General features: G+C 35.8%; 1 protein-coding gene across 1 annotated transcript in view; it reads right to left on the bottom strand.

The window, feature by feature from the left end:
• The window catches only part of VWDE (von Willebrand factor D and EGF domains), a 72,799-nt gene extending 60,272 nt beyond the window's left edge, over positions 1-12,527 (bottom strand). The window contains 8 exon segments of the mRNA XM_024767018.1: positions 1-340; positions 342-533; positions 686-744; positions 1,298-1,377; positions 1,558-1,696; positions 2,982-3,045; positions 3,321-3,546; positions 12,470-12,527. Of these exon segments, the coding sequence (XP_024622786.1) occupies positions 1-340; positions 342-533; positions 686-744; positions 1,298-1,377; positions 1,558-1,696; positions 2,982-3,045; positions 3,321-3,546; positions 12,470-12,527 (1,158 nt within the window).
• Between the last annotated feature and the right edge of the window lie 3,228 nt (positions 12,528-15,755).

Genomic DNA, 15,755 nt, shown 5'->3' with positions numbered 1-15,755 from the left:
AGTAATCTCTTCTAGGTCATTTTGGCTGAGACTTTGAAAAGCAAACAAAGGAAGAAACTCACTGAAGTTTTGCTGTTTCCATCTGTTTTGTCGATCCCACCTTGTTTCTTGGCTGTGATTACCCTGGTCCTGTGTATGTCTCCCCTTGTCCAAAGTTTTTGATGCATCTTGTTTTTCATTCCCAGGATGTTTTTGTAAATTTAAGTCCAGATTGGTTCGATTCACATGCTTTTTTTCTTGAGGAAAGAAATCCAAATTATTTTTTTCTCGAGATGTACGCTTGTTTATTCCTCTGACAGGAGCTTCTGAATTAATATATTCAGAGGTGACATCTAGCTCTTATCAAGGAAGCGAATTTGACATGTTTGGGGTCTCTGCAAGCTGAAACAATCTCTGATTGAGAAACACTTTCCAGATGATTAGAAGATGGATACAATGAAGTAGTGTCCATTGAGCAGCTACAATAGGATTGTTTTCTAGGTGATGGCAGAGAAACTGGCATTGTGTCAAACATGCTTTTTCCTGGTAAAATCCTTCCAGATGGAAAACAGAAAAGAATAGTAATTTGGACAAGAACAATTTTTTCTCAGTAACGTGTTGCAAAAAAAGCAGAGCATTGAGTCACCCACCACTCACGTTAAGTCAAATATTAATACAATAACAAACGAAAATGTTACTTTCTTACCTCCATTCATTAATAAAAGCAACACAGTTATTAAAAGTTTGATCAATTTTGGGGCTTCCCTGGTGGCGCAGTGGTTGAGAATCCGCCTGCCGATGCAGGGGACACAGGTTCGTGCCCCAGTCCGGGAGGATCCCACATGCCGTGGAGCAGCTGGGCCTGTGAGCCATGGCCGCTGAGCCTGCGCGCTTGGAGCCTGTGCTCCACAACGGGAGGGGCCACGACAGTGGGGGGCCTGTGTACAGCAAAAAAAAAAACTAAGAAATTGACTTTAGGACTCTACTCTTAAATAAACTGAAGACTCTGTTCAGTTTTTATCAGTTTTCCATGAATGTTCTTTTCTGTTTCAGTTATCCAATCCAGGATATCTTCATAATGTATTACTCATGTTTCCTTAGTCCTCTCCAATATTTGACAATTTCTTACTCTTTCATGGTTTTCCATGATTTTGACACTTTTGAATAGTACTGTTCACATATTTTGTAGAATGTTTCTCAATTTGGGTTTATATGAATTTGATCATGATTAGACTGGGATTATGACTTTGAGGAAGAATACAACAAAGGAGAAGTGTCCTTATTGAGTGTTATTAGTAGATAAATGGTATCACTGTACATTATCACTGCTGATATTAACTGTTGATACTTTCACATTAACAAATATTTTTGAGGATTTGAACATCTTGGCAAAAAACCCTGAACAAATCTGGCCAATTTAAACCAGAAATTTAGCCTCGTTTTAGCAATAATAGCAAACCAAATCTCTTACTGAGATTTGCATTAGCTCCATACATCCCATCCAGAGGATGGCACAAACACACCAACACACAGAGTTCCATCACTAGCAGTTCATGTGTATTACACATGTTTTCTTGCCTTCTGCACAATATCCCATATATCCCTGAGTGGGTTGTAGTAAGTACACAAAAAACTTTCCACAGTTTCTTACGGACACTGGGATTTGAAAAAGACAGCAGTCTTTTGTAGTGCTAAACAAAAACTGCCATGTATATAGCTATAATCACTTCTATTCAACGTTTTCCTGGAAACCCTAACCAATATAGTAAGGTGAGAATAATTTTTAATTTATAAGGATTGAAAGGAAGAAATAAACTTTTATTATTCTCTGATGATAAGATTGGCTCTGTTGAAAATGCAAAAGAATATATAGAGAATTATAGGGAATTTAGCAAGTTTGCTAGGTACAAAAATCAATGTAAAATCAACTATAATTCTATACAGTAGTACCAGTTAGGAAGCAAATTTAAAAAAAAAATAGTATTTACAATAGTGCCAATAAAAATACAAATAGGAATAAATTAAAAGGTATAAAACACCTTTAAGGTGAAAATTATGAAACTTCATGAACAATGTTAAAGAAAATCTGAATAAGTAGAGGAGCATACTGTATTAATGGATTGGAAGACTCAGTATCCTAAAGTTGACAACTCTTTCCAAATCCTTCTATCAATTGAGAACAATTTCAATCATTGATATGTGGTATTTTATTTTTTATTTATTTTTTAAATGGAAGTATAGTTGATTCACAATGTTGTGTTAGTTTCAGGCATACAGCAAAGTGATTCAGTTATACATCTATAAATATATTCTTTTCCAGATTCTTTTCCCTTATAGGTTATTATAAAATATTGAGTATAGATCCCTGTGGTGTACAGTAGGTCCTTGTTAGTTATCTATTTTATATATAGCACTGTGTATATGTCAGTCCCAAACTCCTAATTTATCTCCCTCCTTTCCCCATTGGTAACCATAAGTTTGTTTTCTATGTCTGTGGGTCTATTTCTGTTTTGTAAATAAGTTCTTTTGTAACATTAAAAAAAATATTTGTAGATGTGTCTTACCCCTTTCGCCCCTGGAGTGAGATTTTTGACAGTGTTTTCACCCCATTTTGTCAAGTTATAAGCATATTTTTCTTAAGACATGGCATAAACTTTGTTTAATGTAAAACTTGTTTCTGAACATGTTTTGAAGGGAGTTGTTTTTTAGGTTTTTTTTTTTTTTTTGCGGTACGCGGGCCATTCACTGTTGTGACCTCTCCTGTTGCGGAGCACAGGCTCCGGACGCGCAGGCATCTTCCCGGACCGGGGCACAAACCTGTGTCCCCTGCATCGGCAGGCGGACTCTCAACCACTGTGCCACCAGAGAAGCCCTTCTGCATAATTTTTAAAATGTGGGTATCGATAAGGAAAATGAGCCTTCTATTAAGACATAATCCTTCTATTAAGCAGACAAGAACTGAAGCACTTAAAATATGCAGTATTTTACTGTTTGAAAGTTACTGAGGTTAAGTACCTGAGCCCTGGAGAGTGACAGCCTGTGATCAAAACTTGGCTGTTTGACCTGCTATCCAGGTGACTCTAGGTGTGTTATGCCTAAAAATATGTTTTCTGTATTATATAGTGGAAATCACGATGATAGACTGTCTTCTATAAGATATTGTAAGTTAAAACACTTGGTGGACTGTTGAACATTACATTAACTATTACTATTATTGTCAGAATAGAGAACCTTGGAATACTCCCTTTGATTAACTTAATCTTGATGCAAAATTAAAATAATATTGCAGCGTGAGAAATAAATTGGTTGTAACAAGATTCAATCCTTATATGAAAAAATACTTAAGAAAAAGCACGTGTAGTTCACATTAGTGAGTTGATACCTCAACACATTTGGTTGGCATCTTAGCAGGTCTGTCAAAGAGGAGAAATCGATACCATCAGGGAGAAAGGGAGTGGTGACATATCAGGTCTTGAATGGCTAATTGCTGGAGGCGCAGGGAGTCAAAATGGACACTTCTATAAGGGCTCTGAAGAAACTGGTGTCCCCCAGGAGAGCACTCCTGAGCTAGAATGGAAAGACAGATGATATGTATTTTCTTCATTGACATAGTTCAGCCCTCGATTAAAACTGACTACTGAAACAAAAACAGAGCAAATAAACCTACAAGTGCACGTAAAGGCCATCTGAAATGTCATGATCTCTTAGTAAAACAAAGATGACAATATGCACTTTCCATAAATAAAATAAGCCAATCAACAAACTCTTTAGAATGTATTTTTGAGGTATTTGAGCTTCAAGGACTTTATTTTCGTTTAATTTGGACAGGCAAAATTGCTGATTGCTGTTGAGTCAGGATTTGTTTATTCCTACCATCAGAAGGCATAGGCCTTACAAGGACTCCTCTTGAGAGTGATGCTCCAGATTTGAATGCAATTACTGACCCTCCATGACCTGCTTTCTGCCACAGTAGCCATGTGCCCCCCACAAATCCCATCTCTGCCAGGTCCTGGAATGCAACAAACTAAACCAAACTTTTAATGCTAATATAATTTTTGTAAAATGCCCTCCTAGTGAAGTTTCCTGCATTTTTTTACTGCAGGAAAAAATATAAAGTTTTCACATTTTTTCTTGTTTTAAAATATAAAAGTAGTGAAGTTCATTTTCATTTCTAAGCATAGGAAAATGAATGGGGTAGAGGGGAACAGTTTTGAAGGAAAAACAAGAAAAAAAACATGGAGAAAGAGCTAGTTTTGTAGACTTTTTAGGAAAGTCATTTTCTGAGCAGTAGTTGGCCTGGAAGATACCTTTTTTCTGTCAAATCCGCAGAGAGAGAACATAAAGTACCTCTTCCCAGCAAGAAGAGAGAAGAGAAGAGGAGGCAATAAAAACAGTTATCCTGGAAATATAGCTCCTGTTTGAGGCTGTTGTCTCTCTAATATTAAGAAACACATGGAACTGTCCTTATCTGGAGTGTCTTATTGACACAATAGGCAGAAAATCTCCCAATATTAGATATTGTATTTGTTCAAGGAAAACACTATAGTAAAGATAATACCTTTGAAATAGAAATGGGAAAGAAAAATTTAATCATTACTAAAGTACCTCACTATGGAAAAAAATCTATCTAACTGAACAAAACTCTCAAATGGTTATTACATAATTTTAAGTTACACAGTTTACGAACAAAAATCAGTTTCCAAATAAATTAATAAGGAGCACAATAAACTAGAGATAATAATTTGCATGTCAGTCTCACAAATGTAGCTTATAAAATTGTCTTTATAGGTTTTTGCTTTTTATTTTGTTTGTAGTTACAGCAATTAAACTGTAAAAAAGGTACTGTTTTGCAAGATAAAAGATCTCCCTAAAGAATTTTTTTTAGTAAAAGATTTTAGGAATGACCACAAAAGGTTCTTCTTCCTTTTATCTCTAGTTTCACCAGTTATAAATGTCCCAAAAGGCTCTAGTGACTTTGACAATCTCAATTTGTCAACACTAGATGAACATTTTATAAAATGTATGTGGGTAGAAGTCAGAGGATGTGCTATCATTTCATTTAATTTTGAAATAATTCTAACCCCCTGTCAATATCAGAAGATTGCACATTGTTAGAAACTAAGGAAAATGTTTTAAAAGAGATTACTAGTGAGGTTTGTATAAATTATTGAGATATTTTCTCTGATCTTATCCTACAACAGAATTTTGTCTTGGGAAAAAAGTCAATAACTCCATCTTTATTCTGTGCAGTATTTCTCCTTGCTAAGCACTTCTGAAGTTCTCACATTTCCTCTGATTTTGCTGCTTTGAATAACTGTTTTCTAATCCAAAGCTAAAGATGTCATAAATGTAGAAGCAATCACAGTGTGACATCAACAATACTAAGAACTGTATAATATTTAAACAGAAATTAAATTTTTTTATTTAATGTTAATTTTAGAGGAAAATTCTTAATTTGTATAATTAATAATAGCTCATATTTTGTATCATTTATTTCACAATTTTTCCCTCCAACTCGACTTGTCACTCATTAAATGTTCAAGGTCTCTGTAGAAAAATTTAAATCTTACTAGCAATGAATAAGCCACACTCTTAAAAATCTCATTACAACCTTAACTCTAGAAGGGAGGATATAGTTAACTATGGCTGGTTTGGGCTCCCATTTGGGAATCTGGGGGCCTAGCTCCTGAAGTACTAAAAGAATAACTCTACAAGCCCATTTCACACATCAGTCAATTTCATGACATGAATGATGTGCAAAGCTTTCTAGCAGATGTCCAATAAAAATTTTTTCCCTCAAAACAAAAGTACATATACATTAACATTTACATTTCTATTTATTCTGTCTTTTTCTCAATAGGATTTAAAGAAGCTAGGTAGTATATAATAGAATCTGCAATATTTGCATTTCAGATACTTTGGGAAAACGTGTCAAGTTATAAATAATAGATACATAATGATACAATATGCAAATAGTTTTCTAGTTTTGTTTGTAGGTATAAGTAACCTGTATTAGATTAATACATTGGTTAATACACTGGCTAAGACTAGTATGCTTTAAGATTCATAATTGGGTGACAGACAAATATGTTAAGAAACTAAATAAATTATTGTATTTTTAAGAGATGAATACGCTTAATGCCTAAAGACAGGCACTTCATAATATCTGAGTTTATAATTATAAAACCTTTGGTATATTGCTCTATGGGAATTTCAAATATCTGTGAATTTTAAAAAATTGTATAACTTCCCCAAAGATGTGGAAAAGAGAAAAAACACCTTTTAGCTCCAAATTCAGTGAGAAATAAAAAGTTAATCATTAAGCTTCTAATATTCAAAATTGTATTATGCATTCTGCAACAACACAAAAGGCTGAAAAGCAAGGTCAAATAGAGAGTGATGGACTTGCTAAGTCTCTTTACTTTGTCATCCTTTATATATTAAAGGATGAATGCTCTTGAAAAGAATACAAATAGACTGAAAGTAAAAGGATGGACAATAACATTATGCAAACAGTAACCACAAGAAAACTGCACTGGCTGTACTAATATCAGACAAAAATATCTTAAAACAAAAAAAATGTTACTAGAGGCAAAGAGAGACATTTTATAACAATAAAAGTTTCAATCCATGAGGAAGATATACACCTAATAACACAGCACAAAAATACATGAAGCAAAATCTGAGAGAAACAAAGGGAAAAAAAATACATACTTCAAGAGTAATAGTTGGGGACTTCAATACTCCACTTTCAACATGAATAGAAAAATGGGCAGAAAATCATCAAGGAAACAGAGCCAGAACAACACACTGTAAACCAACTTGACTTAATGGACATCTATAGAACACTCTACCCAACAACAGCAGAATATAAATTCTTCTGGAGTGCACATGGAACATTTTCCAGGATGGACAATACATTAGACCATAAGACAAACCTCAATAAATTTGAAAAGATAAAAATTATACAAAGTATGTTCTCTGACTGCAATAGAATGAATATATAAATCAGTAGCAGAAAGAAATTTAAGAAACTTACAAATACGTGGAAATTAAACAACCTAGAAAAGCAAGAGGTCAAAGAAATGAAAATAGAAATGAGAAAATACATTGAAAAGGATTAAAAGAAAGATGCAACGCACCAAAATTTATAGGATGCTGCTAAAGTAGTGTTTGGAGGAAAATTATAGATATATATGCCTATATTAAAAAAGAAAAAGATCCCAATATAATGAACTAATCTTTCGCCTGAAGGCTGGAAAAAGAAGAACATACTAAATCTAAAGGAAGAAGGTAAGAAATTTTAAAGACTAAAGAAGACGTTAATGAAATTGAGAATAGAAAAACAGTAGAGAAAAATCAATGAAACCAAAAGCTGCTTCTTTGAAAAAAATCAACAAAGGTGACATACTTCTAGGTTTGCTGAGAAAAAAAGAGAGAAGACTCATTTACTAGAATCAAAATGAAACAGGGTACACTACTACAGATCTTATTAAGGAATACTATTACAGTTGCATGTCAGTACATTAGATAACTTATATAAAATTGAGAAATTCCTAAAAAGACAAAGTACAAAACTGATTCAAGAAAAAGTAAGCAATCCAAATAGATTTATATCATGTGAAAAGACTGAATCAGTAAAAAAAAAAAAAAAAAGAAACATCCAAAAAGAAAAGGCCAGGTCTAGATGGCATCAATGTTCAATTCTACCTAACATTTAAAGAATAATACCAATTCTTCACAAACATTTCCAAAAAATAGAAAAAGATGGAATACTTCCAGACTCATTCTATCAGCCCAGTATTACCCTGATACCAAAGCCAGAAAATGATATTGCAGGAAAAAAAGCCTATGAACCAATGTATCTTTTGAATATAGACACAAAAGTCCTCAGCAAAATACTAGCAAATCAAATCCAGAAATACAGACAAAGATTTATAAACCATGACCAAGTAGGATTTATCCTAGGCATGCAAGGTTGATTCAACATCCAAAAATGAATTAAGGTAATATACCATATTAACAGAATAAAAAACAAAATCCATATGTGCTTCTCAATAGACACAGAAAAATCACTTGAAAAAAATCTAACACATTATGATAAAAAACTAGGAACAGAAGAAGGGCATTTGCTCACCCCAATAAAGGAAATCTACAAAAAACCCCGTAGCCACAACATACCTGATGGAGAAAGACTAGATGCTTTCTCATAAGATCAGGAACAAGACAAGGATATCCACTCTCACCACTTCTATTCAACACTGTACTTGAGGTTGTAACCAGGACAACTAGGCAATATAAATAAATAAAGATATCCAGATTGGAAAGAAAGAAGTAAAACTATCTTTATTCACAGATGACCTAATTTTTTATGTAAAAATCCTAAGAAATCCACTAAAAACACAAAATATTAACACTAGTGAACAAGTTCAGCAAGGCTTTAGGATATAAAATCAAGATGCAAAATGTGATTTTATTCTTTTTTTAAAATTCACATACCATAAAATTTACCATTTCTAAATGTAGAATTCAGTATGGGGTGTTTTTTTTTTCTTTTTGCATATTCACAAAGTTGTATACCACAATCAATTTTAGAACATTTTCATCACCCCAAAAAGACACCTGTATCATTAGCAGTCACTCCTGCCCATTCCCCTCTACCTCCAGCCACTGGCAAACACTAATTTTTTTGTCTCTATGGATTTACCTACTCTAGACATTTTATATAAAAGCAATTATATAATATGTGGCATTTTGTCTCTGGCTTTACTATGTTTTCAAGTTTCATCCATGTTACAGTACTTCATTCCTACTTACGGCCAAATAGTATTCCACTGGATATAACACATTTTGTTTACCCATTCATCATTTGATGGGCATTTGGGTTGTTTCCACTTTTTGCTTATTATGAATAATGCTGAAGTGGACCTTAATGAACAAATTTTTGTGTGAACATATGCTATTTCATTCACTAGGGGCAGTAGAGATAGCCCAATAGTTAAGGGTGTTAGAATCTGAAGCCACCTTGCATGTGTTCAAAGTCTGGCTCTGCTACTTAATAGTATGTGACTTTGGGTAAATGGCCTAGCATATATGTGACTCCGTTTTCTTACTTGTAAAATAGGGTAATAATAATACTTATCCTGTGGGTATTGTGAGAATTAAATTTAATGTGGGTAATGTATTTTAAAGTGCTTAGAATAATGCCTACACATAGTAGATGCTTTCTACATTTGCTGTGTTAAAATAAGCCGGCAAGGTTATTACCTTTTCTATTTCACAAATGAAGAAACTGGGAGTTGCCCAAAGTTTTATGGGCCTTAGGGTGTTTAATTATATTCTTAAACATGTGCAGTAAATAGACTAGGAAGGAAATTAAGAAAACAATTCCATTTATGATAGTTTCAAAAGAACAAATACTTAGGGATAAATTTACAAAAGCACAAAACTTATATTCTGAATATAACAAACATTGTTGAAAGAAATTAAAGACCTAAGTATTTAAATGGAAATTCATCCATGTTTGTGGATCTGAAAATTTAATGTTGTTAAGTTGGCAATACTCCCCAGATTTACATGCAGATTCATCACAGCTCCTAACAGAATACTAGCTGACTCTTTTGTAAAGAATGACAAACTAATTGTAAAATTCATATGGAATTTCAGGGGACCAGAATAGCTAAACTAATCTTGAAAAAGAAGAACAAAACAGGAGGACTCACATTTTCTCATTTCAAAATTTACTATAGAGCTACAGTAATCAAGAAAGTTTAGTGGTGGCATGAGGAGAGACATAGATTGGTGAATAAAATTGACACTCCAGAAATAAACCCATGTACTTATGGTTTTTAACTGATTTTTGAGACGGGTGCCCAGATCAGTCAATGGGGAAACGACAGTCTTTTCAACAAAACTGGATATCCACGTGCAAAATAATGAAATTGGACCCTTTGGTTATACCATATACAAAGTTAATTCAAAATGGATCGGAGACCAAAATACAAGAACTAAAACTAAAAGACTTAGGAAAAATATTGGGGTAAATCTTCATGACTGTAGATTTGGCAATGGAGTTCAAGATATGACAGCAAAGCACAAGCAACAAAAGATAGGCAAACTGGACTTCATCAAAATTAGCAACTTCCATGCTTCAAAGGACATTACCAAGGAAGTGAAAAGACAACCCACAGAATGGGAGAAAATAACTGCAAATCCACATGTCTGCTAAGATAATTGTATTTAGACTATACAAATAACACATACAACTCAATAACAAAAAGGCCAATGACCCGATTAAAAAATTGGCAAGGTATTTGCATAGGTATTTCTCCAAAGAAGATATGTAAATGTTCAATAAACACATGAAAAATTGCTGACATCATTGACCGCCAGAGAAATGCAAATCAAACCACAATGAGATGTCACTTCACACCCACTAGAATGGCTAGAATCAAAATTTCAGATAAAAAAACTTTTTTTCAGATAATAACAAGCACTGACGAGGCTGTGGATAAATTAAAACCCTCGTACACTGCTGCAGGAGTGCAGCCACTTTGGAAAACAGTCTGGCTATTCCTGAAATGGTTAAACACAGAGTTACCCTATGATCCAATAACTCCACTCCTAGGTATATTTCTAAAAGAAATGAAAATGTGTCCATACAAAAACTTATACCCAGATGTTTACAGCAGCATTATTTACAATAGCCATAAGGTAAAAACAATCCAAATGTTCACCAACTGATCGATTTATATACAAAACGTGGTATGTACTTATAATGGAATATTATTCCATCACAAAAAGAGAGGAAGTACTGATACGTGTTAGAACATGAGGAACCTTGAAAACATTATGCTAAATGAAAGAAGTCAGTCACAAAAGACAATTTGTCATGTGATTCCATTTAGATAAAATATCCTGAATAGGTAAATCTGTAGAGCAGAAAGTAGATTAGTGATTGCTTATAGTTGAAGGAGGGTATAAGGGGAGGATAGCTAGAGTATGGTGTTTCTTTTCAAGGTGATAAAAATGTTCTAATATTGACTATAGTAATGGTTGCACATATTTTTGAATATACATAAACCCATAGATCACTGTGGCCTGTAAGAAACCACTGTACACTGTAAATGAATGATTTGTATGATATATGAACTATATCTTAATAAAGCTATTTGAAAAAATCTAGTATGCTCCATTTGTCTCCACTTTTATCTCTACTACATTAACATAAAGAAGTTTAGCATAAACTTTATTATCAACTTTACCACAATAGGAGCTTAGAACATGGCAGTGGTTAATATTCACCTTTATTAGAGAGATTACAAGGCTTTAGTAGAGAGATTATATAGGGCAAGAAGTCGTTATGTGATCTGTAGTAAACACTGAAGTAAATTCCTTTATAAATATTGGTCATTTTTCTGGAAACATATCGTCTAAGTGTTGTAAGTACATATTATATATTATTACATGTATGTTTTGAAAAGTTCTTCATGAAGATCTAGTTAATGTGTAAGCAACCAAAGATGGCACAGATCAATGCTAGCTTGTTGAGGTCTATCATTTTAGGAAATAATTGTGTTCTAATATTCTTTGTACAGTTTTAAGGGTGAGTGATGCTCTCCCTTCCTCTTTTACAGAGCAAACTTACCTTAGCAAACTAGATTAAGATCAACAAGATGATAAAATTATATCCTGAACACTTATAAATGTTGCACACAATCTCTTTTTTAAAGCTGTGGGTAGTTTTACACAGATCAGATTTATTTCTGAAAAACATAAGGAAACTTATAAGAGCAAGTCACCTTTCATTTAATGTTCCTATGCGTGTGAACACAAAACAATCAGGAAGGGCTAAGGAATATTGTTTTAACTTCACAGCGTTTTCAACCATGTGTTCTTCGTCGTGGATTGAAGTGGGAGGGGAGCTACTCGCTCCTCAGAGATCTCTTTTACAGTAGCAAAACTGATTCTAAGAGATATACACAAAACTTAAGATATCATACACAAAACTTAATGAATTATTGTAGGGGTAAAATGCTAATCAATTTATTATTTCCGGGGGTCGGGAGGGAGTGGTGCAGAAATCGTGCAGTTTGGAACTGAACTCCTTTCGGATATTTCAGATCCAGTTGTCGCTAGGATGCCTGGAAGATCCAGCAAAAGTTTCTTATGGTAATAAAGGGATCTTTAAGGAGCGGATATCAGCAGGAAACAATGAAACAAAAAAGTGACTGAGGGTCTTAAGAGCAGAAAAATAGGAGGCAGCAGTCGCCTGTGCACAAAGGAAAACTGAAGAGTGCCAAGGCTGTAAAGTGACCATTTCAAAGAAGGCGGTAGGACAGGGAGGAGGTTGGTATGGGACAAGTATTAGATGCGGCCATAAAGATGCACAGGCACGCTCCACGTGTCATCCGGGAAGTTAGCGTCCTTCCTCCAAAGGCCCAGGTGGCGCCCCTGCGCTGCCTTAACGCCAGCGCCCTACCTGGCCGACCTTTCCCGGCGGCCAGGAGCATCAATGCCAGCGTCAGCACCCGGACTCCGTCAAGCATCGCTACTGCCGCAGGTGGGACGAAGGCGTCGCTGATCCCTGGCCAAGGGTGCAGGCAGGAGGATGCCACAGCAGCCTCTCTGTCCTCCTATCACAGAACTCAGTCCGTTCCTGCTCGCCTTTCAGGGTTGCCGCGCGTCCCTGTTGTGGGGCGCGCTGGTCTTTTCCAGGGATAACCCAGCGAGCCTGGTGGCTCCTCCTTCCCAAACCCCGCCCACCCGCCGGAAAGCCGCGCCCAACTGTCCCCGAGACCGCCGTGCGCCCTGCGTGTTCTGGCTGTGGCTTCACCACCCTGGTTGTCAACAGCAGTCGCACATTCTCGGGGAAGCCTCCCAGGATGTAAGGGCATCCCGCGTCTCGCTGTTCTAACAAATGCTTTAGGAAAACTTGGTATTCCTAGAAACTGTTCTGATGGACCTCCAATAAAAGGAGGCTTGCAAGGTTCTGTTGGCAGGGAGAGGGCCCCTGATCATACCTGCAGATGGACTCTTCACCTGGTAATCAGGGTTGCTCATTTGCCTCCACAGGTGCTTCTCAGAAGTTGCACCTGCTACTTTCGGCCTCAGTGTGAACGATGGAAGGAGGAAGTAGAGATTACTGCTGCGACAGTAGTAGCTCTTTTCCTCTATCTATATGGCAGGTTTTTCAGAAGTGAACTGGAGGGCGTTTAGACATTTTCCAAATACGTGGACACAGTCATCATGTATTTGCTGATGGTTCCCAGAGCTCTCTCGTTGTCCAGTGGTGACCCAGTGACTCAGGAGTTTTCAACACATGGTTACATGACTCCCAGGGTTGCCCTGGGGATGGTTTCCAATCCACAGTTGTCTTCAGATGTGTGGTTGCCTCTGCAGAGGGAAGGGGCCTTTTCTTCTTCTTCTTCTTAACCGATTCTTCATCTTTTTACATCTTTAAACGAAACCTCACTCTTCTAGTTTTTCTCTGGTATTCTCAGTTCTTGAGTCCTTTTATCCATCACCTGAGACTTCACCCTTAGAGCCTGTACCTGAGGGGAAAGAAGACACTGTTCAACAGATGGTAGTCCTGGAGTCCTGGTGAGCATCAGGGTTCAGGCCACAGTTCCATTTATAGATTTGGACGATTAAAGCATGGACTATGTATGGTGATAAAGGCAGCAGGTGCCCAAATGTATAAAAAAAGTTCTTTTAAAAATTGTTTATAGTTTGTTTGAAATAAATTACCATTTAAAAGTTTAAAAACTGTTTCCAAACGTATGAGTATTAGTCCATCTTGGAAAAAATTTCTTTGTGCTGTGCAAAACTTGTGTTTAGCCCCCTTTTAGATGCAGAAAAGGTGTCCAATCTTCCAGGAAAAAACTGAAACATAAGTTTTTGGTGGGTGTGGAAGATGAGTTTCATCTTAAAGCCTAATCGTGGAAGAACAATTTAATGTGAGCAGGTTGAAAACCCAGAGATTTTTTAGCCTCCATCTTTTGTTTCAGCTTATCAAAGCCCTAATAAAACTGGGACAGAAAAATAAACATCAAATTTTCTCAGTCTATTTGTGAAATCACCAGAAATAAAGTAATGGTTATAATCAGGATTAAATAACATCAGGCTTTTTTGTAAATTTATTGTCCAGCAATATCTGTAGAAATGCAATCAACTTTTATACTTTCCTGGAGGACAACATCACTTGCCTAACTTCCAGCAAACACTGAGCATACAATGTAAAGTATAATATGTCTCATTTTCCCCTTCAGTTTTGGTTGATGAATACCAGTTTATGAGTTTACAATAGACTTGTAACAGAGAACAGATTTTCCTCCATGTAAGTGAGTTAAGATGGAAAAAAAACCTGAAAACAACTTAATTGTTTTTCAGATCTCAGTAGTAAATTCATCTAAACTGGCTTGAGTCTGCAAGAATATACTGAATAAAAATTAGTTACAGGACTGTGGGAAAAACAAAAAGTAATAAAAATAATGTTTTAACATACATTATGTAGTGAGATTCATCAAAATTTGGTATAATGTTCAAATTTTTAAAACTTTAATTTTTGAAAAGCAGGATAAAGAATGGAGGCATGGTACTGTAATTATAAATACCAGTGGTACGTGTAAAATGCAGTAAATACCACTGAGAGAGAAATAATACAGAATGTCTGTGTGGAATATAAAATGAAGCCAAGTACAGTATAACTTGAGTGAAAGGAAACACTAATCAGGAGAAAATTTCAAAGGATAATTTCCTTGAAAAAGGAAATAACTCAGCTCTTCTCAGGTTCATTTGCAAAATTATGCTGCACTTATATGAGTAAATCCCCCAAATTCAGGGGATAGAAAGACACAGTGATTAAGTGCACAAATCCTGAGGTTAGGGCACCTGGGTTCTAATCCTAGATTTGCTACCTATTTACTGACTGTGTCACCTTGGATGGCATTCTGAACTTCTTTTTTTTGTGCCATGGGAATGATGGTAATAATACCTACCCCGTAGAGTTTAAGAAACAATAGTGTATGGCATTTCCCTGGTGGTCCAGTGGTAAAGAATCCACCTTACAATGAAGGGGACACGGTTCGATCCCTGGTCAGGGAACTAATATCCCACATGCTGCAGGGCAACTAAGCCTGCTCGCCACAACTACTGAGCTTGAGCGCCTCAACTACAGAGCCTGTGTGCTGCAAATTACAGAGCCTGTGTGCTGCAAATTACAGAGCCCATGTGCCCTGGAGCCCAGGTGCCACAACTAGAGAGAAGCCCACCTGCCGCAACGAAAGATCCCGCACGCCTCAACAAAGATCCTGCGTGCCACAGCAGGACCCGATGCAGCAAAAAATAGATTAAATAAATAAATAATAAGTAAAATAAAAAAAAAAAGAAATGGATTCATAAGACTGGCTGTTTTAAAAAAAGGAAACAATAGTGTATGTATGTGTGGGGTGGGGGTGGTGTGGAGGAGGAGGGGTCTGGAGAGAGAGCATTTAGGTAGTGTCTGGCATAGGGTAGCTACCATGAGTATACATAATAGTTTACAGATAATAAAACCAAGGTGCAATACCACATAACTGTACTTGTCCTTGTGTTATTATAGAACGGTTCATCATTTCTCAGTGTTATCCTCTTACAGTGCTCAGGGTAATTTGGAGTAACCTTACTGAGAAACACACGTTTATATAATATATGAATTCCTTGGCCCGTATATATTTTACTAAATGAGAGAGTCTGGGTCTCACCTGGATATATCTTTTTTTTTTTTTTTTTTTTTT

This window comes from Neophocaena asiaeorientalis, unplaced genomic scaffold (assembly GCF_003031525.2).
Source record: "Neophocaena asiaeorientalis asiaeorientalis breed wild unplaced genomic scaffold, Neophocaena_asiaeorientalis_V1.1 scaffold70, whole genome shotgun sequence".
NCBI lineage: Eukaryota > Metazoa > Chordata > Mammalia > Artiodactyla > Phocoenidae > Neophocaena > Neophocaena asiaeorientalis.
This window is presented reverse-complemented; position numbering and strand designations above follow the sequence as displayed.